Here is a 26,939-nt window from a genome sequence, read left to right on the forward strand (position 1 = left end):
TAACACCAAACTCCCGATCCATCCTTTCCTCCCTCCCCCTTGGCAACCACAAGTCTGTACTCTTTGTGAGTCTGTTTCTGTTTCATAGATAGGTTCATTTGTGTCATGTTTCAGATTCCACATATAAGTGATATCATATGGTAGTTGTCTTTCTCTTTTTGACTTACTTTACTTAGTGTGGTAATCTCTAAGTCCATCCATGTTGTTGCAAATGGCATTACTTCATTCTTTTTTATGGCTGAGTAGTATTCCATTGAGTGTATCATATCTTCTTTATCCATTCATCCGTTGATGGACATCTAGGTTGTTTCCGTGTCTTGGCTATTGTGAATAGTGCTGCTATGAACATTGGGGTGTATGTATCTTTTTGAATTATAGTTTTGTCCAGAATATATGCCCAGGAGTGGGATTGCTGAATCACATGGCAACTCTATTTTGAGCTTTTTGAGGAACCTCCATACTGTTTTTCATAGTGGCTGCACCAGCTTACATTCCCACCAACAGTGTAGGAGAGTTTCCTTTTCTCCACACCCTCTCCAGCATTTGTTATTTGTAGTCTTTTTAGTGATGGCCATCTGACCAGCGTGTGGTGGTACCTCATAGTTTAGATTTGCTTTTCACTAATAATTAGCGATGTTGAGCATCTTTCCATGTGCCTGTTGGCCATCTGTGTGTCTTTTTTGGAGAAATGTCTATGTAGGTCTTCTGCCCATTTTTCTGTTGGGTTGTAAGTTTTTTTGTTGTTGAGTTGTATGAGCTGTTCATGTATTTTGGATTGTATTAAGCCCTTGTCAGTCGCATCATTTGCAGATATTTTCTCCTAGTCCATAGGCTGCTTTTCATTTCATTTATGATGTCCTTTGTTGTACAAAAGCTTGTACGTTTGATTAGGTCCCATTTGTTCATTTTTGCTTTTATTTATATTGCCTTGGGAGACTCACCTAAGAAAACATTGGTACGAGTTGTGATGACATGATCTTGAGCATCATTTCATATGTTCTTTGCCATCTGTATATCTTCTTTGGTGAGGTATCTCTTCTGATTACCTGCACATTTTGTAATTGGATAATTTTTTAAGCGTTTTTTTAAAATTATTTTATTTTATTTTATTTATTTTTGGCTGTGTTGGTCTTTGTTGCTGTGCATGGGCTTTCTCTAGTTGCGGCGAGTGGGGGCTACTCTTCGTTGTGGTGCGCGGGCTTCTCATTGTGGTGGCTTCTTGTTGCGGAGCACAGGCTCTAGGTGTGCGGGCTTCAGTACTTGTGGCTTGCGGGCTGTGGAGCGCAGGCTCAGTAGTTGTGGTGCATGGGCTTAGTTGCTCTGCGGCATGTAGGACCTTCCCGGACCAGGGCTCGAATCTGTGTCCCCTGCATTGGCAGGCAGATTCTTAACCACTGCGCCACCAGGGAAGACCCGGGTAATTTTTATTTATTTATTTTTTGACCACACCATGCGGCATGCGGGATCTCAGTTCCTCAACCAGGGATTAAACCCAGGCCATGGCAGTGAAAGCCCAGAATCCTAACCACTAGGCCACCAGGGAACTCCCAGTGTTATTTTCTTCTTGAGTTTTAAGAATTCTTTGTATATTTTGGATACCAGTCCATTATCAGACATGTATCTGGCAAATATTTTCTTCTAGCTGTGGCTTGTTGTTTCATTCTCTGAACAGTGCTTTTCATGGAGCAGAATTTGTTAATTATAATGAAGTCCAACTTACCAATTTTCTCTTTCATGGGTCATGCATTGTATCTTTAAAAAATCACCAAACCCGAACTCATCTAGATTTTCTCCTACGCTATCTTTTAGTTTTAGAGTTCTGTATTTTACTTTTAGGTTTGTGATGCTTTTTTTTTTGTGTGTGGTACGCGGGCCTCTCACCGTTGTGGCCTCTCCTGTCGTGGAGCACAGGCTCTGGACGCGCAGGCCCAGTGGCCATGGCTCACGGGCCCAGCCGCTCCACGGCACGCGGGATCCTCCCGGACCGGGGCACGAACCCGTGTCCCTTGCATCGGCAGGCGGACCCCCACCACTGTGCCACCAGGGAAGCCCTGTGATGCCTTTTGAGTGAATTTTGTGTACGGTGTAAGGCCTGAATCTAGACTCATATTTTTGCATGTGGATGTCCAGCTGCTCCAGCACCACTTGAAGAAAAGACTATCCTTTTATTTTATTTTATTTTTTTAAACATCTTTATTGGAGTATAATTGCTTTACAGTGACGTGTTTCTGCTTTATAGCTTAGTGAATCAGCTATACATATACATATATCCCCATATCTCTTCCCTCTTGTGTCTCCCTCCCTCCCACCCTCCCTATCCCAGCCCTCTAGGTGGTCACAAAGCACCGAGCTGATCTCCCTGTGCTATGAGGCTGCTTCCCACTAGCTAGCGGTTTTACGTTTGGTAATGTATGTATGTACATGCACTCTCTCACTTTTTCCCAGCTTACCCTTTTTCTTCCATGTTCTTCCTGACCTCTAGGCCCTCATACTCACTGTTTTCTCTCTTTGGATTTCTTTTCTAACCCCCTCTGATCCTGGTTAACTCTACTTACCTTTCAGGTTTCAGTTTAAAATTTATTTCCTTCTTCCCTCCCTTCCTTCCTCCCTTCCTTCCTCCCTCCCTTCCTCCCTTCCCCCCTCCCTCCCTTTCTTCCTTCCTTCTTCTCTCTCTTTCTTTATTTTTTGGCTGCGTTAGGTCTTTGTTGCTGCGCGGCTTTCTCTAGTTGTGGCAAGCGAGGGCTACTCTTCGTTGCGGTGCATGGGCTTCTCATTGCAGTGGCTTCTCTTGTTGTGGAGCATGGGCTCTAGGTGCTCGGGCTTCAGTAGTTGCAGCTCATGGGCTCAGTAGTTGTGGCTCGTGGGCTCTAGAGCACAGGCTCAGTAGTTGTGGTGCACGAGCTTAGTTGCTCCGCGGCATGTGGGATCTTCCCAGACCAGGGATCGAACCCGTGTCCCCTGCATTGGGAGGCGGATTCTCAACCACTGCATCACCAGGGAAGTCCTAAAATTTATTTTCTTAATGAAGGCTTCCTTGATCTTCAGACTAGATTAGGGCTCCCTATTAAATTATGCTCTCATGACACCCTTCCTTTTTTTTTTTATAATGTGTAGCACAATCATTTGTCTTATTTATTATCTGTTTTCCCTAGGACAAAAGCTTTTTGAAGGCCAGAGACCTCATCTATCCCTTCATCGCCACATATACTTAATTCTTAGTAAATATCTGTTGACTGAATTAATGAGTGAAGGGAAGGGCGCTAAGTACACTGGACATTAGCTAGATTAACTAATAGAAAACTAGGCTTTTGGGGGATAAGTTTTACTAGATATGAGTGTACCACAGTTAGTATTTAGAGATTGCAACAGGAAATTTTAGTAAGTCTTTTGTAGTATTTTTGTGAGCAAGATGGATAAGTGTCAGGTCAGTATTTACAAAGGTAGATTGTAATCGATGTCAGCATGGGAAAAATGTCTCTGGTTTTCTGAAGGTCTTCTTGGTTGGAACTCTCCTATTTAATATTTAAATCACTTTTCTGAAGCCTCAGAAGGCATACCCAAATTGGTAGGTTTTGTAAGTTTAGGAGTGATAGATAATGAATTAAATGGTGGACTCTAGATTTTAAGTGATTTTCCTAAGCTAAAATGATTAGTCACAATAAATAGGATAAAATAGATTTGAGAAAAATGTAAAACCCTTTACCATGTCTTAAAAAAAAATCTTTAGAAACGCAGACTAAGAGAGAAAAATGTTTAACTAATATGTGGTGGTTCTGACTTGGCTACTGTGGTTGACTGTAAACCCAGGGTATCAGCAATTTAATGAGTTGACCAGAAATTTGAATAGCAAACAGGGTGTATTTATAGAGGCATGTGGTGCGCAATGAGGGAGGTGCTCATTTGGTATATTCTCTGATGATTGTACCGCACATGGAATAGGATTTAATTCTGGATGCCACATTTTAGACAAACACTGGCAGACTAGGAGATGTTCACACGTGAAGCTTTGTGGTATAGTAGAATTCTGGGTATGGAATTTCATATGTAACAAGGCCAGGTTGGAGTCCCCGCTGGCTTTGTTACTTGTTAACTGTCTGACGATTAGCAATTTATTGACCCTCTTTCAAGCTCAGTTCCCTCATCTTTAAAATGTGGATAATGTCTACTTAACAGGATTGTGACGAATAAAGGAAAACGTGCTTAATAAAATGCTATACAGATATAAGGAAGTCCCATTTGTCTAATTGGCAAGGGGACTTGAAGAGATGAAGAAACTTTTTATTTTAATTTTTAGGCTGGCGGCGGGGGGTGTTTTTTGGCAGTGAGGCAGGACGGTGACGGCAAGAGCAGCTGTTGTTTGTTGGTGTCAGCTCAAGTGCCAGGTGCTGTGCTTGACACCCTTGATATGGGTCATTCCCATTTCATCAGATTTGGCATTAAAGGCTTTTGTGCTACTGCAGTTTACATGTTTAACAAAGATTTTAAAGTATATACTCTGTGTAAAGCAAAGCGCTAGGCATTGTAGCAAATACCAGGAAGAATCATACTTGACCCCTGTCCTAGAGAAGTTTATATTTTAGTAAAGGAGACAGATACAGACTCAGATATTTTTAGGAAGTACAAGTCAACATGAAGAGGGGCTAGATGAAGGGTGGTGTGGTCAGAGGAAGATGGGATATGGGTTTGGTGGGCTTGTAGCTAACCTTGGGTGGTCACACGAAGCATGGTGTTAGCGCGTGGGCTGCTGTCCTGTGTGGGGCTGCCCTTGGGACGGCACGGCTGGATCTGAGGCCAGGGACCAGGCAGTTCCATTCCTGTGTCTTGTTACCCCAGAGCCATGGGCTTCATAGCCGCCTGTCACTAGCTGAGAGGTAATTAGGCATGACGGAGCAGCCTTAAATTTTGGAATGTGTGGTTTTATTTAATACCTTCTTCTCCCGCCCTTTGTCAATCAGTTAGGCTTAAAAACCACAGCTTTCTGTGCTTCACTTGTTCCATTTAACATTAAGGTTTTATACTGCACTTCCTGCTCACTTTAATGAATGTTAGAGGTGCCACTGTGACAGGACATGAGTGATGATTTTCCAGCTGTTTGGAGACAGGTGACTCAGATTAATATTCAGATCTGACACTGCTCTTTCTCTTGGATTTTCTTAACATTTCCACAAGTTTTGGAAAATGAGCTTCTAAAATTAGTATAAATAAGTATATATTTAGGCAAGCTGGTATGTCCATGTACTGCTACGTTTCAGTTATTTTTTGGGTGGTCACCCTTTATCCCCAGCTCAAGACTGTGTGAAGAACTAGGTATATGCTTCTCTAACAAAAGGCTAGAGGTTCCCTTAGTCCGTGAAAGTGGTGAGTCACCTGGTGTACATGTCAGTCTAATAATGCCCAGCCTTGTTATGCTATGTTTCTAAGAGGTTGGTTTAAATATAGGACTGCCGCATGGCTCAGGTTTAAATCGGGAATGGTGAATAAGTTTGGGACATTTAAACCAGGTTGGACATAGTTTATCCTTGAGTTAAGAGACCCTCCAAAATGTTTCAGAGCTGTTTGGGGCTGGGATGCCACTAGGTGGCATGGCTTCTGTCCATAAAATCTGTATCCAGCTGTCCGTACATGTCCACTTCCATAAGAGTGGAAGAAATTTATATTTTGGTTAATTCATTTATTAACTATTGAGTCTTTGCTCTTTATAAAATAATGTTAAGATATGAAGATGAATCGTAGAAGATTTTGTCATCAAGGAGCTTAGTCTTGTTGGGGGATTAAGATATATACATAATTAACTGTAACCCAAGTTTAAAAAGTGAAACGTGGGCTTCCCTGGTGGTGCAGTGGTTGAGAGTCTGCCTGCCGATGCAGGGGACATGGGTTCAGGCCCTTGTCTGGGAGGATCCCACATGCCGCGGAGCAGCTAGCCCCGTGAGCCACAATTGCTGAGCCTGCGCGTCTGGAGCCTGTGCTCCGCAGCAAGAGAGGCCGCGATAATGAGAGGCCCACGCACCACGATGAGGAGTGGCCCCCGCTTGCCGCAACTAGAGAAAGCCCTCGCACAGAAACGAAGACCCAACGCAGCCATAAATAAATAAATAAAATTTTAAAAAAAAGTGAAACGTAAGCACATAAGGGTGTAAGTCAATGTCATGGCTAGTCTGAAGAAGAAATTACTGTTTTCATGTAGGAAAAAAGTGTAGGTAGAGACTGTGATGTGATGGTAAAATCAGAGTTAACGAGTCTTCCATGGAGGAGATTGCTTTGAGTAGGGGGATGGAAAAACGAGTAGGATTTGGACATACAAAAATACAGGGGAAAGACCATGTAGAAAGTAGGAATGATGCTGAATACTAGCATAGGGACAAAGTGTAGAGCATTTAAAGGAAAGAATAAGAAATTAGTATATTCGGATCACAGCGCTCATGAGTGATAATAAAAGAAAATTAGGTTGAAAAGTTATAGCAAGATGAGAAAAAAGGTATGAGTGGATTTGTCATTTAAGATCTACTCACCCACCCTGGGAATGTCTAGAAGACACAGCTTTTACCATGATTGTGAGAAATAAATTTATGAGGGGGGCCCTGGTACCCTTGAAGAGCTTTATGATCATCCTTCTTTGTAGGTTAGATCTTACAGAGGAGGGACTGCAGTCACTGAATTGGGAAACCTAAAGGCAATGGGAATAACTGGATCCTGCGGTGGTAGCGCTTAGCCACACCCACAACGCACGATGGGTGTGGTCACCATAATACACTGCGGAGTCAAAGCAGCATTTATTTATTTATTTTTTAAAGCAGCATTTAGAATACTCTGACTCCCAGAGACCTATGGCATTAGCTACTTGATAATGGTGTTCTTAGAAGTGACATAGATAGGAAGGAAGCCCACTAAATTCTCACTTGATAGGTATAAACAGAAAAGTTCTAGGTTAAGTGAACAGAAGTCTAACTTTTGAATCATAAAAACTGAGAGTCATGGCTTCTCAATCAATTCCCAGACTTGAGCCGTTTACAAGCCCAGAATCCTTTGAATGAAGGAGAGTCGAGGTCCCCTTGGGGAGAGGACCCCAATATGCTGCCAGATATTTACATTGTTCATCTTTCTCCCAGCCTTCCCCAAAGGGACCTACAGCCTTTTACCGTGGTAACTGAGCATTGGAGAAGAGGAAACAAGCAGACCTTTTGGGGACTACTGGACACTGGCTCTGAACTGACACTGATTCTAGGAGACTCAAAATGTGACCTCAGTATAGCAGTTAGAACAGCGCTTATGGAGGTTGGATGATCACTAGAGTTTTAGTTCAGATCTGTCTCACAGTGAGGCCAGTGTGCTCCTGAACCCATCCTTAATCTGGTTATTTCCCCAGTCATCTCCAGTTCTGGTGTGCATAGACATCCTCACAGGTCTGGTTCCCTGACCTGTGAAGTAAGGGCTGGTATGTGGGGAAGACCAAGTGGAAGCCAGCAGAGTGGCCTCTACCTAGGAAAGTAGTACACCAAAAGCAACAACGCTGCATTCCTGGAGGGACTGCGGAGATTAGTGTTACCATCCAGGACTTGAAAGATGCAGGCGTGCTGACTCCCACCATAGCTCCATTCAACCTGCCTATTTGGCTTGTGCAGAAGAGAGATGGATCTTGGAGAATGACATTAGATTATTGTAAGTTTAGCCAGGTGGTAGCTCCAGTTGCAGCTGCTGTACCAGATGTGGCTTCATTGCTTGGGCAACTTACACATCCCTTGGCGCCTAGTATACAGCTATTGACCTGACAAATGCCTTTCTCGCCGTACCTGTCAGTAAAGACCACTAGAAGCAATTTGCTTTCATCTGGCAAGGCCAGCACTGCACCTTCACTGACCTACCTCAGGGGTGTATCAGCTCTCCAGCCCTGTGTCATAATTTAGTTCACAGGGGTCCTGATTGCCTTTCTCTTCCACAAGATACCACACTCGTGCATTATTCCTGACATTATGCTGATTGGATCTGGTGAGCGAGAAGTAGCAACTCTGCCAAACTTACTGGCAAGACATTTGTGTGTCAGAGGGTGGGAAATAAATCTGACAAAAATTTAGGGACCGTCTGCCTCAGTGAAATTTCTAGGGGTCCAGTGGTGTGGGGCATGTCAAGATAACCCTTCCAAGGCCCCTTCTGCAACCAAAAAAGAGGCACAATGACTGGTGGCCTCTTTGGACTTTGAAGGCAACATATTCCTCACTTGAGTGCTACTCCAGCCCATTTACCAAGTGACACAGAAAACTGCTAGTTTTGAGTGGAGTCGTTGCCCCCCCCCACCCGACCACACTATCTTCTCTGTTTCAGTCCCTGCCTGTGGCCTCATGGGGCGTTGCCCACAGTCAGTTGACTGAGGAAGAGAAAACTCAGGCCAGATAGACAGACGGTTCTGCCTGGCCTGTGGGCACCAGCTGCACCACTGCCGCCCATCTCTGGGACACCCCCAAAGGACAGTGGTGAGCAGAAGCCCTCCTGGTGGGCAGAACTTCCAGCAGTGCACCTGGTTGTTCCTTGAAAGAGAAATGGTCAGAGGTACAACTGTACACCGATCCCTGCTGGGCTGTGACTTGATGGTCAAGGACTTGGAAGGAACATGACTGGAAAGTTGGTGACAAGGAAATTTGGGGAGAGAGATGTGGATAGACCTCCCTGAATGGGCAAAAAACATGAAGATATGTGTGTCCCATGTGAATGCTCACCAAAGAGTGACCTCAGCAGAGGAGGATTTTAATATTCAAGTGGATAGGATGACCCGTTGTATGGACACCACCCAGCCACCCCTGTCATCACCCAGTGGGCTCATGAACGTGGCTACAGGGGCAGGGGTGGGGGTTACACATGGATTTCCACTCACCCAAGGCTAACCTGGCTATGGCCACCACTGATGCTCAGTCTGAAGCAGCAGACACCAGCACTGAGTCCCCAGTATGGCATCATTCCCCAGGGTGACCAGCCAGCTACCTGGTGGCAGGTTGATTACGTTGGACCACTTCCATCATGGAAGGGGCAGTATTCTGTCCTTCCTGGAAGACACATTGACTCTGGGTATGGACTTACCTTCCCTCATGCAGTGCTTCTTCCAAAACTCCCATCCATGGACTTACAGATTGCCATCATGGAGTGCACACAGCATTGCTTCTGATCAAGGAACTCTCTTCACAGCAAATGAAGTATGGCAGTGGGCCCCTGCCCATGGAATTCACTGGTCTTACTCTGTTCCCCGCCGTCCTGAAGCAGCAGTCGTGATAGAATGGTGGAATGGCCTTTTGAAAGACTCTGTTACAGTGACAGCTAGGTGGCAGTCCCTTGCAGGGCTGGGGCAGGGTTCTCCAATATATGGTGCTGTTTTTCTCAAAGTCAGGAATCAAGGGGTAGAAATGGGAGGGCCACCACTCACCATTGCCCCTAGTGACCCACAGTGACATTTTTGCTTTTTGTTCCTGCTCTGCCTCTGCTCTGCTCTGCTGGCCTGAAGGTCCTAATTCCATCAGGAGACGCAACAATGAGTCCATTGAATTGGAAGTTAAGACTGCTTCTCGTCCACTTCAGGTTCCTCATTCCTGTGAATCAGCAGGCAAAGAAGGAGTTACCGTGCTGTCTGGGGTGATTGGCCCTGATTCCCAAGGGGAGATTGGGCTGCTCCTCCTCAGTGGAGCTAAGGAAGAGTATGTCTGGAATACAGGAGAGCCCTTAAGGTGTCTCTTAGAATTACCATGCCCTGTGATTAAAACCAGGGGAGAACCACAACCCAATCCAGGCAGGACTACTAATGGCAGGAATGAAGGTTTATGTCACACCACCAAGGAAAGAACCACGACCGACTGAGGTGCTTACTAAAGGCAAAGGGAATGTGGAATGGATACTGGAAGAAGGTGGTTATAAATACCATCTATGACCACATGACCAGTTACAGACCCGAGGACTGCAATTGTCATGAGTATTTCCTCCTTATTTCGTTTGAGTATGTATGTATGTGTATCTCAAGTATCTCTGTTTTCTTCCCTCTCTGATCCCTTTGTTATGTAACATAAGATGTATTGATTTTATACATAATACTTAGGTATTATTAACTTTACATTTAAACTTGTGGGATATCAAAGGAGAAGAGTAAAAATCACTCAAGGATTTTGATCCTCATGTGAAGGGGTTAGTGATTTTTGGTTGTATACGAGAGAGTTGTGTCGTGCTAGGTGGAATTGTGACTTTGTTATTGTCTTCTTTTGGTGATGAAGGTTTAAGGAGACCTTTATGAGTGCCAAGTTGACAAGGAATTAGTTTTATGTGTCAACTTGACTGAGTCATGGGCTGCCCAGATATTTGATCAAGCATTATTCTAGGTGTTTCCATGAAGGTGTTTTTGAATGAGATTAACATTTAAATCAGTAGACTGAGCAAAGCAGATTGTCCTTCCTAATGTGGATGGGCCTGATCCAATCTGTTGAAGGCCTGAATAGAACAAAAAGCTGACCTCCTGTGAGTAAGAGAGAAAATTTTTCCTGATGGCTTTTGGGCTGGAACATTGGCTTTTTTCCTGCCTTTGCAGTCAGATTGAAATATTGGCTCCTCCTGGGTCTCAAGCTTGCTGGCCTTTGGACTGGGAACCATTCCATCGGCTCTCCTGGGTCTCCAGCCTCCTAACTCACCCTGCAGATTTGGGACTTATTGGTCTCCATGACTGCATGAGCCAATTCCTTATGGTAAATCGCTTTCTGTATAAATATATACATCCTATTGGTTCTCTCTAGAGAGCCCTGACCTAATACACATTTGGTTAATCCTGACTGATACAGATTTAGTCACTGCTAGGTTAAATAGTTTGAAACCACTTTGGAAAGATTAATCCTGCATCACTGTATACAATGAATAGAAATGAAGAGATACTGGGGAAAGGAAGACCAGTTAGGCTCTTTCAGCTACCTAGGCAACAAGTTTCTCTGAGCTAGAAATATAAGTTAAGGAAACAGCAGAGCACATATCATATTTGTAGAACTGGTAATGGATAAAAGTACTTTGCAGGAGACCGTGGAAGAGAGTAGAATGCATGAACTCTGAGGAACTCCATCATTTATGCAGCTGCAGGAGAAGGTACCTACAGGCAGACTGAGGAGGAGAAGCTGCTGAGTTGAGAGGAAATCAGAAGTCCAGAGTCCTTAGAACAGAAGACTGTTGTCAGTTGTGTCTGATGCCACTGAACAGCCATTTGGGATGAGGACAGAGTAGTTCAATAGTTTTGGCATATAGAGATCGTTTGTGATTTTACCTGTGGTTTCAGGGGCTTCAAAAGATTAGATGCCAGACTGGAATGGCTTAAACAGTGAATAGAAGGAGAGAGAAGAGAGACAGTATATGTAAGACGGCCCCTTATGAGAAGCTTTGCTGGGAAAGGGAGCACAGAAACGGGATTGTGGCTGGAGGGGCATGAGAGGTTCAGGGAGAGTGGGATTGACCTTTGATAGGAAGAGAAACACTTCCTCCACTGTGAAAGGAAGGAAGGGCAAAGTAAGTGTAGATGCCTATCAAATTATGCGTTTGAAGGTGGGAAAATGAGTGCATTTTCATCTAGGGACTTTCACTTTGTAGTGGAGTATGAAGGAGAGTTATCAGCTGAGACCCAGTGAGGCAAAAGGGGTGTTGGAGGTCTGCAGAGTTGAGGAACAGACGGCCCCTTGAGGGAAAGTCCTGATTGGGGAAGGGGATGAAGCTTTCTGGGCAGCTCTGGGGTCCTTGCTAAGGTCGGAAGCCATCATTGGTGTTGGTATTTACTGTGGATTCTTTTTTTCAGCTCGGGTGGGGGTAGGGTAGGGATATAGATGGCTAGATTCATCCAAGCACGTAAGACTCAGTTAAATGTAACTTCTGTGCGAGAATAATTGCATTAAGACCTTCTCGGCCTTGGGACTTCCCTGGTGGTCCAGTGGCTAAGACTCCGCGCTCCCAGTGCAGGGGGCCCAGGTTCGATCCCTGGTCAGGGAACTATATCCCACATGCCGCAGCTAAGAGTTAGCATGCCACAACTGAAAGATCCCATGTGCTGCAACTAAATATCCCACACGTGGCAACAAAGATCCCCCGTGCTGCAACTAAGACCTAGCATAGCCAAATAAATAAGTAAGTAAATAAATAAATAAATCCTTCTCAGCCTTAAAAAGAATGTACTGAACATAATTTAACTTTTCTTGATGTCTAAGGTTTTCATTATATTAGCTATGATGCTCTGATTGTTAAAGTGATTGCTCTAGGTTCAAGTCGATGGGTGTTTATTACACATACATCACAATGCCAGGCTCTGCTGACATTGAACTGAAAGGTAAAATCCCTGCCCTAAGTACTACCTGCCTGTGGTGAGAGAGTCCCTGACTGTGTGGACCTTCTGCCAGGGAAACACAGAACAGGTACCCTTTCCAGGACAGATGGGTGGATGGGGGTGGGGTGTTGAGGGAGGTTTGGTCCCCAGAAGAGGTGACCACAGTAGTCAGCTGACTTGGAACTCAGAAGATCCATTGTCACACGAAACAACTTTGAAAATAGTGGTTAGAGTTCCAGTCAGACCATTAAAAACTAATGAAAAGGGGCTTCCCTGGTGGCGCAGTCATTGAGAGTCCGCCTGCTGATGCAGGGGACGTGGGTTCGTGCCCCGGTCCGGGAAGATCCCACATGCCACAGAGCGGCTGGGCCCATGAGCCATGGCCGCTGAGCCTGTGCGTCCGGAGCCTGTGCTCCGCAATGGGAGAGGCCACAACAGTGAGAGGCCCACGCAAAACAAACAAACAAACAAACAACTAATGAAAATATTACATATTTTCAATGAGAAATATTACAAAGAAACAACCCAGTATTATTTAAAAATTAGAAGCTGAGAATTTATAAGCCTTTTATTCATTTTGAAATTTGTGTTGAGAAAATATTATTTCACTTGATAAGGTAGATTTCAGATTTTGTGGAGATTTTTTGAGTGAATGCTTGAGTGCTTTTAAGGGCTATAATATATGCTGACAGTGACTCCATGTATTTAACTCATCGTCAAAACTTCTGTGTTTTCCTTTTCTTTGGTACCAAATAAACAACTTAAAAAAAAAACCAACAACACAGCACTGACTATGGCTACAAATGGAATAAAGGGAAGGAATGATGTATGCATGTCTGTATATTAACTGGATAAACATTGGAAAAGGGTGAGCTGGGGGCAGATAACATTTATTCAGTACGCATTAGAAGTCATGTACTAAGTACTTCCATGTGTAACAAATGCATTTAGCCTTAACAAAACCCCATGAGATGTAGATATCATTGATACCTATTTTACAGATAAGAAAATAAATAATTTAACTAAAATAAATAATTTGCCCTGAGTCAAATGGTTAGTGGTAAAAGTGGCAAAATCCTACATGTTTGGCTTTATTTCCTGTGTTCTTCCCTCCAAAATAGCTAAGGTAAAATGAGCTGTTGGCATTGTAAAAATTTTTTAAAAACAGCTATTTATCTGTGATTTTTCTGAGCAGAAAAGAAGGTAGTGTTGTGGAATAAAGTGGAATTCCTTGTATTGGCCAAAGCCCAAAGCATTTGTCAGGGTGATAGTAGACAGGGATGTATATTCAGTGTTCATAAATCAGGTTCGTATTTCTTGGGAGATAGTAGTGGTGGAGGTGAGTGACAGGGAGGATTATCTATGCACTACACTGAAAGTTCAGAGTTTGAAAGTCTCTCACTTGTTTGCATCATATGAGGGATATGTGTTTCTAATAACTGAATGGAACTCAATGAGCAGTACATATATGGCTATTAATAGATTTTGTTGTTGTTGTTGTTTAAGCTTACGTTAGCTGCTACCAATCATTGATTTTTCAGTCTCAGATCCTTGGTATGTCTATGAAATCCCTAATTAGATAAGCATTGCCATAAGAGTTCTGAATGGATATGATCTTTGATAACTCTGTCCGTTTTCAAAAATATCTTTTGGAAATGTGGAAAATCAACCTGGTTTGTATTGTTGGTATTTTATATAAATGGAGAATACAGATTTTAGTGTATGATATAAATCTAAGAAACATGAAAAGGGTTTGTGTATGTGTTATATACTAGTTTGAAGAAATCACACAAAAATTTCCATCTGAGATTTTTTTAAAAGCATAGTTGAGACTTTTAAATATCTCTTCAAATTTGATTTGTCATGTTTCTGAAATGGAATAAATTAGACCTAGCTTATATCATACTAAATATTTTATGCCTTACAGTTAGTTCTATAAAAATGTTTAGTCATCTCTATTAACCACCTTCCTTAATGTTCCTAGGTTATTGAATCTTTGGGAATTATTATTTATAAGGCACTGGACTATGGCTTGAAGGAGAATGAAGAAAGGGAATTAAGCCCTCCCCTGGAGCAGCTCATCGATCGCATGGCCAACACGGTAGAGGCTGATGGCAGCAATGATGAGGGCTATGAGGCTGCAGATGAAGGTCTGGAGGAGGAGGAAGATGAGAAGAGAAAAATCTCAGCAATCCGGTCCTATAGAGATGTCATGAAGGTAAAGTTTACAATAGTACCTCTTTCTTTGAAGAGTTGTTATTTCACTTTAAAAAACTGAATGGTGATTTAGCATTTGATAATAGTACTTAGACTTTGAGCTATAAGTGAAATGTGTTCTAATTTCATTCTTTTACATGTAGCTGTCCAGTTTTCTCAGCACCACCTATTGAAGAGACTGTCTTTTCTCCATCATATATCCTTGCCTCCCTTGTCATAGATTAGTTGACCATAGGTGCGTGGGTTTATCTCTGGGCTTTCTATCCTGTTCCATTGATCTATATTTCTGTTTTTGTGCCAGTACCATACTGTTTTGATTATTGTAGCTTTGTAGTATAGTCTGAAGTCAGGAAGCCTGATTCATCCAGCTCTGTTTTTCTTTCTCAAGATTGCTTTGGCTATTCAAGGTCTTTTGTGTTTCCATACAAATTTAAAATTTTTTTGTTCTACTTCTGTGAAAAATGCCATTGGTAATTTGATAAGGATTTCATTGAATCTGTAGATTAGAACACTCTCTAACACCATGCATGAAAATAAACTCAAAATGGATTAAAGACCTAAATGTTAGTCCGGATACTATAAAACTTTTAGAGGAAAACATAGGCAGAACACTCTCTGACATAAATTGCAGCAATATCTTTTTTGATCCACCTCCTAGTGTAATGGAAATAAAAACAAAAATAAAAAAGTGGTACCTAATTAAACTTAAAAACTTTTGCATAGCAAAGGAAATCATAAACAAAATGAAAAGACAACCCACAGAATGGGAGAAAATATTTACAAATGAAGCAACCAACAGGGGATTAATCTCCAAAATATACAAACGGCTCATGCAGCTCTATATCAAAAAACCAAATAACCCAATCAAAAAATGGGCAGAAGATCTAAATAGACATTTCTCCAAAAAAGATAGACAGATGTCCAAAAAGCACATGAAAAGATGCTCAACATCACTAATTATTAGAGAAATGTAAATCAGAACTATGATGAAGTATCATCTCACAGTGGTCAGAATGGCCATCATCAAAAAATCTACAAACAATAAATGCTAGAGAGGGTGTGGAGAAAAGGGAACCCTTCTACACAGTTGCTGGGAATGTAAATTGGTACAGCCACTATGGAGAATAGTGTGGAGGTTCCTTAAAAAACTAAAAATAGAGTTGCCATATGATCCAGCAGTCCCACTCCTGGGCATATATCTGGAGAAAACCATAATTCAAAAAGATACTTGCACTCCAGTGTTCATTGCAGCATTATTTACAGTAGCCAAGACATGGAAGCAACCTAAATGTTCATCGACAGATGAATGGATAAAGAAGATGCGGTGTATATATACAGTGGAATGTTACTCAGCCATAAAAAGAATGAAATAATGCCATTTGCAACAACATGGATGGACCTAGAGATTAACATACTAAGTGAAGTAAGTCAGAGAAAGACAAATATTATATGATATCACTTATATGTGGAATCTAATTAAAAAATGATGCAAATGAAAAAAACATAAATGAAGTGAATAAGGAACTAAAAATACTTGATTCTGTGATAAATGAGGAGTAAAAAGTTTTCCATTAAGAAACAAAACTGGGACTTCCCTGGTGTGGCAGCGGTTAAGAATCCACCTGCCAATGCGGGGGACACGGGTGCAAGCCCTGGCCTGGGAAGATCCCACATGCTGCGGAGCAGCTAAGCCCACGAGCCACAACTACTGAAGCCTGAGCACCTAGAGCCCGTGCTCTGCAACAAGAGAAGCCACCGCAACGAGAAGCCTGTGCACTACAATGAAGAATAGCCCCCGCTCACCACAACTAGAGAAAGGCCACGCACAGCAATGAAGACCCAACACAGCCATAAATTAAAAAATAAATTAAAAAAAAAAAAGAAACAAAACTGTCTATACCTCTGAAACTGAGCTAACAGTTTTTGGTAGTGGTTTAGTGGGTGTTTGTGGGGTGGGGGGAACAGGGCATGGTGAAGGAGGAGGGGACACCCACCCAACCAACCATGTCAGTAGGTTAACCCTGGCACCAGTCAAATGACAGATGTCATGGCCAGATTGCTCTTGTATATTACAGATTTGGAAGATGAGGCCTGGAGAGTTATTGGAATCTTACAGTTCTACTCAATGACATTCAGTATGTTAACTTATAAAACAAAGATTCTTGGACATTCATCAGTTTGAACTGATAACTCTTACACTGTTTTATTGTTTTTTTAATTTGAGCTACTATGTCTGCCCTTCTGCCTATCTTATTTCTATCATAATATGAAAAATAAACAATTAAAATGCTTTTTTAGAAAGGTTTTATAGATTGGAGTAAAACTAAGTTTACCAATTCCATTCTTAGGAATTTTATTGGAGAATATCATATACTCACCCCTTGTTTCTTAGTTTCTATGTTAACCAAAACTGATCAGCAAAAATTTCCACATCTGTAACAATATGTTCTGAATATTTCTTTTAGCTACATGAGAAGAAAAATAATTGCTGAAACATTTGACAAGTAAACTGAATTTTATATATCATAAAACCCATTATTCATGGCCAGATAGTGACACATAGGAGTTTCTGATTTGCTCAGTGGGTTGAAATCTTCAATTAGTAAATTGGCTCCTGTTTACATTGTTGGAAGAGAAGACAAGAATTAACTGAAGAAATATATGCTTTCTCCTTGTTGAAAGTGGAAATGTGAAACTAAGTTTGAATAATGTAAATAATAGAATATTTAGGAACTTGGAGACAATTTGTTTTTAATTCTTAGTGAGCAAGACCTTTTTATTGTGTAACTTTTCCCCCCGAACAGTTGTTTATTCCTACCAGTCTTTCAATTTGTTATATGGTGTGTTACACTTGAAAATTACTTTCACGTCCATTGTTATCTGAGACTTAGGGTAACACTGTGAGGTATTGGGTTGGCATTGTTATACCCATTTTAGAAATGAAAGAACTAAGGCTCAAAGAGGCGTGTGACTTGTCCAAATTCTTTGAACTGAGTGAATGAGAGGAAGTTAAATTCAGAGGTTTATAGTCAGGTAGGATTTAGATTGGAACCCTGTTTTTGCCAGTTTTGTACCAGTTGTTTTACCCTGGATTATTTAATCCTATGGTCCTTATTCTTTTTTTTTTTTTTTTTTTTTGCGGTACGCGGGCCTCTCACTGCTGTGGCCTCTCCCGTAGCGGAGCACAGGCTCCGGACACGCAGGCCCAGTGGCCACGGCTCACAGGCCCAGCTGCTCCGTGACATGTGGGATCTTCCCGGACCGGGGCACGAACCCGTGTCCCCTGCATCGGCAGGAGGACTCCCAACCACTGCGCCACCAGGGAAGCCCAATCCTTATTCTTTTTTTTTTTTTTTTTTTTTTGCGTTACGCGGGCCTCTCACTGTTGTGGCCTCTCCCATTGCGGAGCACAGGCTCCGGACGCGCAGGCCCAGCGGCCATGGCTCACGGGACCAGCCGCTCCGCGGCATGTGGGATCTTCCCGGTCCAGGGCACGAACCCATGTCCCCTGCATCGGCAGGCGGACTCTTAACCACTGCGCCACCAGGGAAGCCCCCCCCGATCCTTATTCTTATGTAAAGAGAGAATATCTGCCTGATTGAGTTTTGTGCAGATTAAATTAAATAACATAATTAATATAAAGTACCTAGTATAGTGCTTGTCATGAATAAAAATTTAATAACACTTACTATATGCCAGGCATTTTTCTAGGTGCTAGGGATATACCAGTAACAACATACAATTGGTCCCTGTTTTTATGGTTCTTAATTGTAATGGAGAAAAACAGGATATAAACAAGTAAAGTATAAACACATATATCATTTTTTTCTGAGTCATTCCAAGGCTTTTTGCCACTGCATATAGGTCATAATAAATTGCAGGCACAAATTTATGTCAGCGATAGAATGTGTTCTTCTCTTAAATTAAGAATATAACACCTAAAATATTTTTCTTTCAGATTGTTTGTTGAGAAACATATAGAACTAAGTGGAGCCTTACAGGAAGTATTAAGAAAAGATCATTCTTAAAAATTATTTTCTTATATATAAATATATCCTAGAAAAGATTCCTTCAGTTAACATTAGTTGAAAAGAAAAGCGATTGTAGACGTGAAGTAAATGGTGGTGGTGATGGAGAGTGAAGTATGCAGGCAAGGAAGATTAAGGAGACCAGGGCTAGGATGATGGAAGAGGAGGACGTGAGACAGTGTGTGGAGAGGAAGAGTGAAAGGAGTGTTTGAGAAATGAATGAAGTTAGTATGAGAATAGCATATGAGCAGGTTCTTCATTTGAGACGAATGTAAAAGTCTCAGCTTACTCATGCATTCATTTACCTTCTCAGATATTTAGGGAGCATTTAGTGTGCCTTCCTTGTTCTGAGCGCTCTGTCAGGTGCTTGGAGATGAACTTAACTGGGGTTAAATGAACCCCAGTGAGGTAAATATTATGGACCTGGTGTCTAGGACCATACTAGCCCATACACCTTGGTGTAAATTAGCAACCTGCTTTCCCTCTTCAGGATACTGTACTTCCATGTGTAAGAGAATTGTAATAAATAAAAATTTGCAATGTCTGTAATGTGGAGGATGTCCTTCTAGAAGGGGTACCCTTACGAATAATCTGAACATATGAAAGTGGTGGGCCAGCACTGGTTCATGGGAGGCTTGTAGGGCACAGAGAGGGGCACTGAACTCAGCCTGGTGGATCCTGGTTCTCTTACACAATCCAGTCCCCCTAATAATCAGGGAATTCAAATAAAGCAATACCATTTGCCATTCTTTTTTTTTTTTTTTTTTTTTTTGTGGTATGCGGGCCTCTCACTGTTGTGGCCTCTCCCGTTGCGGAGCACAGGCTCCGGATGCGCAGGCTCAGCAGCCATGGCTCACGGGCCCAGCCGCTCCGCGGCATATGGGATCCTCCCAGACCGGGACACGAACCCGTATCCCCTGCATCGGCAGGCGGACTCTCAACCACTGCGCCACCAGGGAGGCCCTGCCATTCTTTTGAAAGCAAGAATTTACTTTTGTTGAAATTAGAAATTATGGTAAATTTTTTTTGCTCAGTAATTGATAGCTTCAGTGTAAATTTACATAGCTCTTACATAAAATAATTTGACAGTATATTAAGATGTCTAAAACTATTCACTATTTATAATAGCAGAATGCTAGAAATATCCCAGATGTCCATTAATAGGGAAATGGTGAATTAACTGTGGTACAGCCAACTAGTGGCGTACTATATCACTATCAAAAGGGCTGCGGAAAGATCTCCAGGATATATCATTTACATGAGAAAACAAGGTGTAGAAAATTATGTATAGTATGCCAGCATTTATCTAAGAAAATGTATGGATAAGAATATATATAAAGTATTTGCTTATATTTTTTTTTAAAAAAGAGGAAAGATAAACCAGAGTAGAAACCAGGACAGTCATTAAAGCTACACATCTATGAGTGTACTTGATTCTGTGGATTTGATTTAGAAACCATATAAATATTTTACATAATTATGAAACAAAACTGAATATGGAAGTATAATCCCCTCAAATCCAAAGCAAACTGAGCCTAACTGTTACCGCATCAGAAACGTGACCACATAGACAGACCTGGAAAGCAACAATCACATAGTAGCAGTGAGCACAGCTGCCACCAGCTCAATACCATTCCCTACTAAAAGAATTCCAGAATTCCTTAGAGAAATGACTAATTCCAGATCTGGGAAGGAAATGTGTAAAATAGCCTAGGACATCTTGTCATACCAGAAAGCAAACAGACCATCCAAGATTACTAAATTATGTAAAAAGGACTCAGAAGCCAACTCAAGGAGGCTCCCGCATTGGTCAGATGGAAGAATTTGATCATCAATAAGAATAGTAGCTGTGATGGATTAAAGCAGACCAAATATTCTGCATTCTCTGGACACATAAGTAATAATTAATAAAACCCTTTTGGTCACCTTTAGCAGTTGTTCAGTTGTTAACCAAGTTGTTAACCCACTTATTATTTTGACAACTGGCGTATAGACAGAATCCATTCTGCCTTTTCCATAAGGACACCACCTCAAGGCAACCAAAGAGTTTTGGATGAATGTCTCTTTATAAAAGTATTCCAACTAATAAATGAAAGGGAGGTGATAGGGATTGCAAAATGGTAATATTCTGATTCTACAAAATAATAGCATTGTGGCATCACAAGAAACCAGCAGACTTTCTGTGCCTCCGATGGAAGTTTACAGCACCACCTGTGGAGTCTTCTTGCCAAATAAACAATCTGATCAAGCCTCTAGATCTAACTAATCTAACTACCAATTAATAAGAAGTCCAGGGAACATGAAACATTTAAAATAACACCATAGGGACGCAATCAGCAAAATCAGATTGTGGGAAACTATAGCACAAATCACATAATTTCTTCAACAAGTAACTTACAAATTAAAAGGAAGGGGAGAGAGGAAAAACATATTAAAAGAGACTTAATACATACCAATTGCAGTAGAACGAATCTCGATTAAAAGAAATAAATTATAAAACTGGGTATATATTTGAGATAATCAGGAAAATTTGACCTCTTACTCTATAGTTGATGATATTAGGAATTATTCATATTTTTAGATATGATAATAGTATTGTGGTTATATTTTTTAAAAAAGAACTCATTATTTAGTGATATATGCTGAAATATTTACATGTGAAATTTAGATATCTGGGATTTGCTGTAAAATAATCCTGGAGGGTGAGGCTTAAGTGGATGAGGATGTAGATAAAACAAGATTAGCCATGAATTGATAATTACTAAATTGGGTGATGGGTACATTGTAATTCATTATACTATTCACCTCATTTTTTATATGTTTGAAATTTTTTCACGTAGTAATACTACTATTAGGAATTTTTCAAAGAGGTCAATTTTTTGTTTTCTAGGCCCTGTGGACTTTTATTTTAATTTAATTTTATTTATTTATCAAAGAGGGCAATTTTTTAAACTTAGATAGAACTGACATATAACATTATATTAGTTTCACTTGTACAATATGTATAATGATTCCCTATTTGTATAAATTGCAAAATGATCAGCACAATAAGGCTAGTTAACATCCATCACCACACAGTTATGAATTTTTTTTCTTGTGATGAGAAATTTTAAGCTCTACTCTTTTAGCAGCTTTCAAATATATAATACGGTATTGTTAACTTTAGTCACCATGCTGTACATTACATCCCTAGGACTTACTTATTTTATAACTGGAAGTTTGTACCTTTTGACCACCTTCACCATTTCACCCACCCTGTACCCCCAAGCCCCAACCACTGGCATCACTAATCTGTTCTTGGTACAAAGAGATGTTTTCTAAAACAAAATGTTACATAGGTACATGGAGATGTGTATCACAGCATTATTCTGTTCTGAAACTAGAAATAAATGACTCACAAAGAAATGGTGTATCAACTACATGGATTATCATATGGTCTTTAAATTATAATTATGTGGGTTATAAAGCAATATGGGAAATTTTTGTTTTAATAAATGGAAAAAAGACCACAAAATTCTGCATGTACTGCTATGTGTATAAAGAAGAGACTGTGCTCGGGAATAAAGATGCAGACCTACTAGAGAATGGACTTGAGGATACGGGGAGGGGGAAGGGTAAGCTGGGATAAAGTGAGAGAGTGGCATGGACATATATACACTACCAAATGTAAAATAGATAGCTAGTGGGAAGCAGCCGAATAGCACAGGGAGATCAGCTCCCACCTAGAGGGGTGGGCTAGGGAGGGTGGGAGGGAGGGAGATGCAAGAGGGAAGAGATATGGAGACATATGTATATGTATAACTGATTCACTTTGTTACAAAGCAGAAACTAACACACCATTGTAAAGCAATTATACTCTAATAAAGATGTAAAAAAAAAAAAGAAATGGTAGGTGAGTTATGGTTTTCAATAAATCTTTAATTTATAAAAGAGACTGTGCTGATTTATGATTTACCATAAATGGTATTAATGGCATTGTGATTCATGGGGAACCATATGGCTTCAGAAATTCCATTCCTCTTATTGTTTAGCATTTGTATAATAAATAAAATATTGTAAAATTTTAGTATGGCTATATTAAGTTATTGCCCATGAATAGTTTTATAAGTTATATTTCCAGTGTTAATCATACTTTCAAAAAAATCTGGCATGTTTCTGTAAATATAAGAATAAAGTTTACAAATAATAAGCCCTGCTTATAAAAAGCTAATATGTTTTTGGTTTGCCACATAATGTCAGAATTTGCATGCTATTTTGAAAACTCATCAGGAGAAAAATTTAAGAAAAGGATGGTACTGTAGAGTGTGATTAAAAATAGAAAAAAAACCTATATTATTTAATTTTTTTTTAAGTCTTTTTTTTTTGATGTGGACCACTTTTTAAAGTCTTTATTGATTCCGTCACAATATTGCTTCTGTTTTACGTTTTCTGGTGTTTTGGCCGCAAGGCATGTGGGATCCCTGGTCCCCGACCAGAGATCGAACCCGCACCGCCTGCATTGGAAGGCAATCCCAACCACTGGACCGCCAGGGAAGTCCCTAATTTTATTATACCAAGCTAGATTAGTACAGTGCACAGTTCATCTTCATCTTCAAATTGCACATGTATTACAGACAGCTGAAGTGGAATGAGTGTGTTATTTTCATTTGTGTATAAATTTGGCCTAGGTTTAATGGAGTATATCCAAGGGAAGCCATAATGTTTGTTTGAGCTTGTCAGTTACTGAGTGAAGGTGTGTTAACATAGGTTAGTTGGGTGACCATAGTCTGTCAGTCAAATTAGAGTGACTCCAAGGAACAAACTGCAATTCTCTGTACTTCAAAATATTTGTTCTCTAAGTTTTAAAATTTGCTGGGAACGTGCTAATTTTCTCACTGGTTTGGGCAAAAATTTAGTAATTTATCCTAACTAACTATATGATGCTGCATTTAATGAAGATGATCTTTGTTATTAATTTCTTATGACAAATGCATGATTATACTCACTAGGCAAAACATTTTAATTATGGTTTAAAATTATATTCTACTTAGATTTTTGCAAATAAAATTCTAAGCTTTGTGAACTATTTTTTAAAACATTTGAATTTTAGCAGTTGAGAATAAATTATGAGGAAATTTGGAGTCTAATGTTATCAACAAGAGACTGTGATATAAAACCTAAATATATCAGAAGATATAATTTTGATTATGCCTTTTTTCTCTTCTAAGGTGATATTATTTACACACACTGCAGTATGTGTCTCCAGACATAAAGAGTGACTTGGATTGCTGAACGCTTCGTAATTTAGAGTTTAAACAAAAATTGTATTCCCAATTAATTGTGCCAAAGTTTAAAAAAAAAAGTTATGGTCTTTTACTGTGTAGTATTTTGACGCTAATTAGGGTAAAAGGCCAATGGATAGTAGAGTTTCTGGCATACATCTTTGATTTGATATCAGATAAAGATTTTTTTCATAGTTGGTACATTGCTTCAAAATACAAATGCTAACTTATTTGACCAAAAAATGTTTCCAAATGTTAGAAAGTATTGTAGGCTGTCTTTTTTCTAGTCACATCAGTCTAACCCAGGTTTGCTGATAATTTCAAGTTTTGTTGAAAATATATAACAAGGTCTTATGTATGTAATGAAGTTTCAGAAAATTAATTTCGATTCTGGCAATATTATTAATGATTCTATACAGAGAATTCAGATAATGGAGTTGTCAAATAGACTTTTTTTTTTTTTTTTTTTTTGCGTTACGCGGGGCTCTCACTGTTGTGGCCTCTCCCGTTGCGGAGCGCAGGCTCCGGACGCGCAGGCTCAGCAGCCATGGCTCACGGGCCCAGCTGCTCCGCGGCATGTGGGATCTTCCCGGACCGGGGCATGAACCCGTGTCCCCTGCATCGGCAGGCGGACTCTCAACCACTGCGCCACCAGGGAAGCCCTCTGATCCATTTTGAGTTAATATTTATGTATGGTGTGAGATAGGGGTACCACTACTTCTTTTTTTTTTTTTTTGCATGTGGATATCCAGTTTTCCCAGTATCATTTGTTGAAGAGAATATTCTTTCCCTACTTAATGGTCTGGGCACTTTTGTGAAAAATGAATCAATCATAGATATATGGGTTTATTTCTGGATTCAGTTCTATTTCATTGATCTGTATGTTTGTCCTTATGCAAGTACCACTTTGTTTTGATTAGTATAACTTTGAGGTAAGTTTTGAAATTTGGAAGTTTGAGTCTGCTAGCTCTGTTCCTTTCAAGATTGTCTGAGCTGTTTGGGGCCCCTTGCAATTCTATATGAACTTTAGGATCAGCTTTTCCATTTCTTCTAAAAAGGCCTTTGGGAATTAGTTAGGGATTGCATTCAATCTGTAGATCATTTTGTTTAGTATTACTGTCTTAACAATATTAAGTCTTCCAACCCATGAATACGAGATGTCTTTCCATTTATGTAAGTCTTCTTTAATTTCTTCCAGCAATGCTTTAGAGTTTTCACTGTGTAAATCTTGCACCTCCTTGGTTAAATTTATTCCTTAGTATTTTATTTTTTTGCTATTTAAAAAAATGGTATTGTTTTCTAATTTCATTTTCTGATTGTTCATTAGTATTGTATAGAAATAGAACTTTTTTGTGTTGATCAGGTATCCCACAACTTTGCTAAAATTGCTTCTTAGTTCTAATAGTTCTTGTGGGTTTTCTACATATGATTATATCATGTGCATTAAAAAAATTTTAGAGTTTTACACCAGTGTTTTCCAAGTTGCAGGGCACAGCCTGTTAGTGGGTTGTGAAATCAATTGAATGTGTAAGTTTTGTTTTGTGAAAATTTTGTGTATAAAACATATACATATGCATGTGTTTGAATCCTTATGTAAAATGTATTTCTATTTATTTATTTAATTTTTGGCTGCGTTGTGTCTTCGTTGCTGCACGCGGGCTTTCTCTAGTTGCAGCAAGCAGGGGCTACTCTTCGTTGCGGTGTGCGGTCTTCTTATTGTGGTGGCTTCTCTTGTTGTGGAGCACAGGCTCTAGGTGCACGGGCTTCAGTAGTTGTGGCACGCGGGCTTCAGTAGTTGTGGCACAAGGGCTCGGTAGTTGTGGCTCATGGGCTCTAGAGTGCAGGCTCAGTAGTTGTGGCTCACGGGCTTAGTTGCTCTGCGGCATGTGGGATCTTCCCAGACCAGCGCTTGAACTCGTGTCCGCTGTATTGGCAGGCGGACTCTCAACCACTGTGCCACAGGGAAGCCCCCTAAAATGTATTTCTTACTGTGAATTACAGTAAAAAATGTTATGCCATATTCAGAACATATAATTGGAATATAAAATTGTGGGATTAGTGAAAGGTGAAAGTCCTAGTAGATGCCTTTCATGACCTTGGAAATGATAATTCTATATGGGAAGCTGTTTTCTGTGTACAAAAATAATTGAGCAAAAACTATACTCTCTGTTCATTGGTCACTTTGTGAATAATTAAGCTTGTGAGATTTTTGCTTTTCATGCTCCCAAGGAATCAATTCTTAGCCTGTTTTTGGTACCGTGGAAAAGTTTCTTACTGAAACTCAAGATATTTTCCTGAGAATGTATTTTATTAAAGATAGTAATCTAACTATTAAATTGCATACAATACTTATTACAAATGAAAAAAATAACAGAAAGACACATTATGAAGGATATTATAAGCTACAGAGATATCTTTTACTCTCCAAAAGATACAAGTTATTAAATATAATAAATTTGTATTTTCAGTAATTGTATTAATATCAAGTTTACTGAATATAGTAAAGAATAAGGGAGAACTTACAACTTTTTAATGCAAATGAAGTACCTTAAAACATAACTGTTGTACACAGATACAAAACTATTATTTTATAAAAAGATAAAATTATCTTTTTAATAAAATGCACTAGGCTCTTGACAGGATGTCTTTTCCAATCTAATAAGCTGTGTTTGATTTTTCTAAATTGTTGTGCATGATGTTAAATTGCATCTTTTATCTACAAGTAGTTTTGTGGGGGTTATGGGCTGTGTATTGTAAAGGACGTTAGGACTGGTAGTATCACCAGTTGCCCTCTGCCCTCTTTCCTCCACTCCCCATCTACTGATGAGGTATCTTCCCAGTGGTCCACGTGTCTTCCTGACATTCTTTTTACTAAATTATACAACTCAGTGTGTATTAGAATGATCCTGGGCTTCAGAATCAAATAGGACTGTGTCAAATTCTCCTTCTCCCTTATGTTAACTTTATGACTGTGGACAAGTCACTTGACTCCTCTGAAGCCTTAGTTTCTGTTGTTATATAATGGTACTAATTCAGGGTTACGTTGAAGAGTAAATGATATTATGCTGTGTATATGACATGTCAAACATGGCATGATAAATACTCAATAAATGGTAG

General features: G+C 40.2%; 1 protein-coding gene across 1 annotated transcript in view; it reads left to right on the forward strand.

Annotated features, from left to right (window-relative positions):
- Nucleotides 1-26,939, forward strand: part of SPIRE1 (spire type actin nucleation factor 1) — a gene marked incomplete at both ends in the record, with an annotated part of 182,465 nt that overhangs the window by 87,821 nt on the left and 67,705 nt on the right. The window contains 1 exon segment of the mRNA XM_079717033.1: nucleotides 14,301-14,534. Coding sequence (XP_079573159.1) covers nucleotides 14,301-14,534 — 234 coding nt within the window.

Source organism: Hyperoodon ampullatus (assembly GCF_949752795.1).
Source record: "Hyperoodon ampullatus genome assembly, chromosome: 13".
Taxonomy (NCBI): domain Eukaryota; kingdom Metazoa; phylum Chordata; class Mammalia; order Artiodactyla; family Ziphiidae; genus Hyperoodon; species Hyperoodon ampullatus.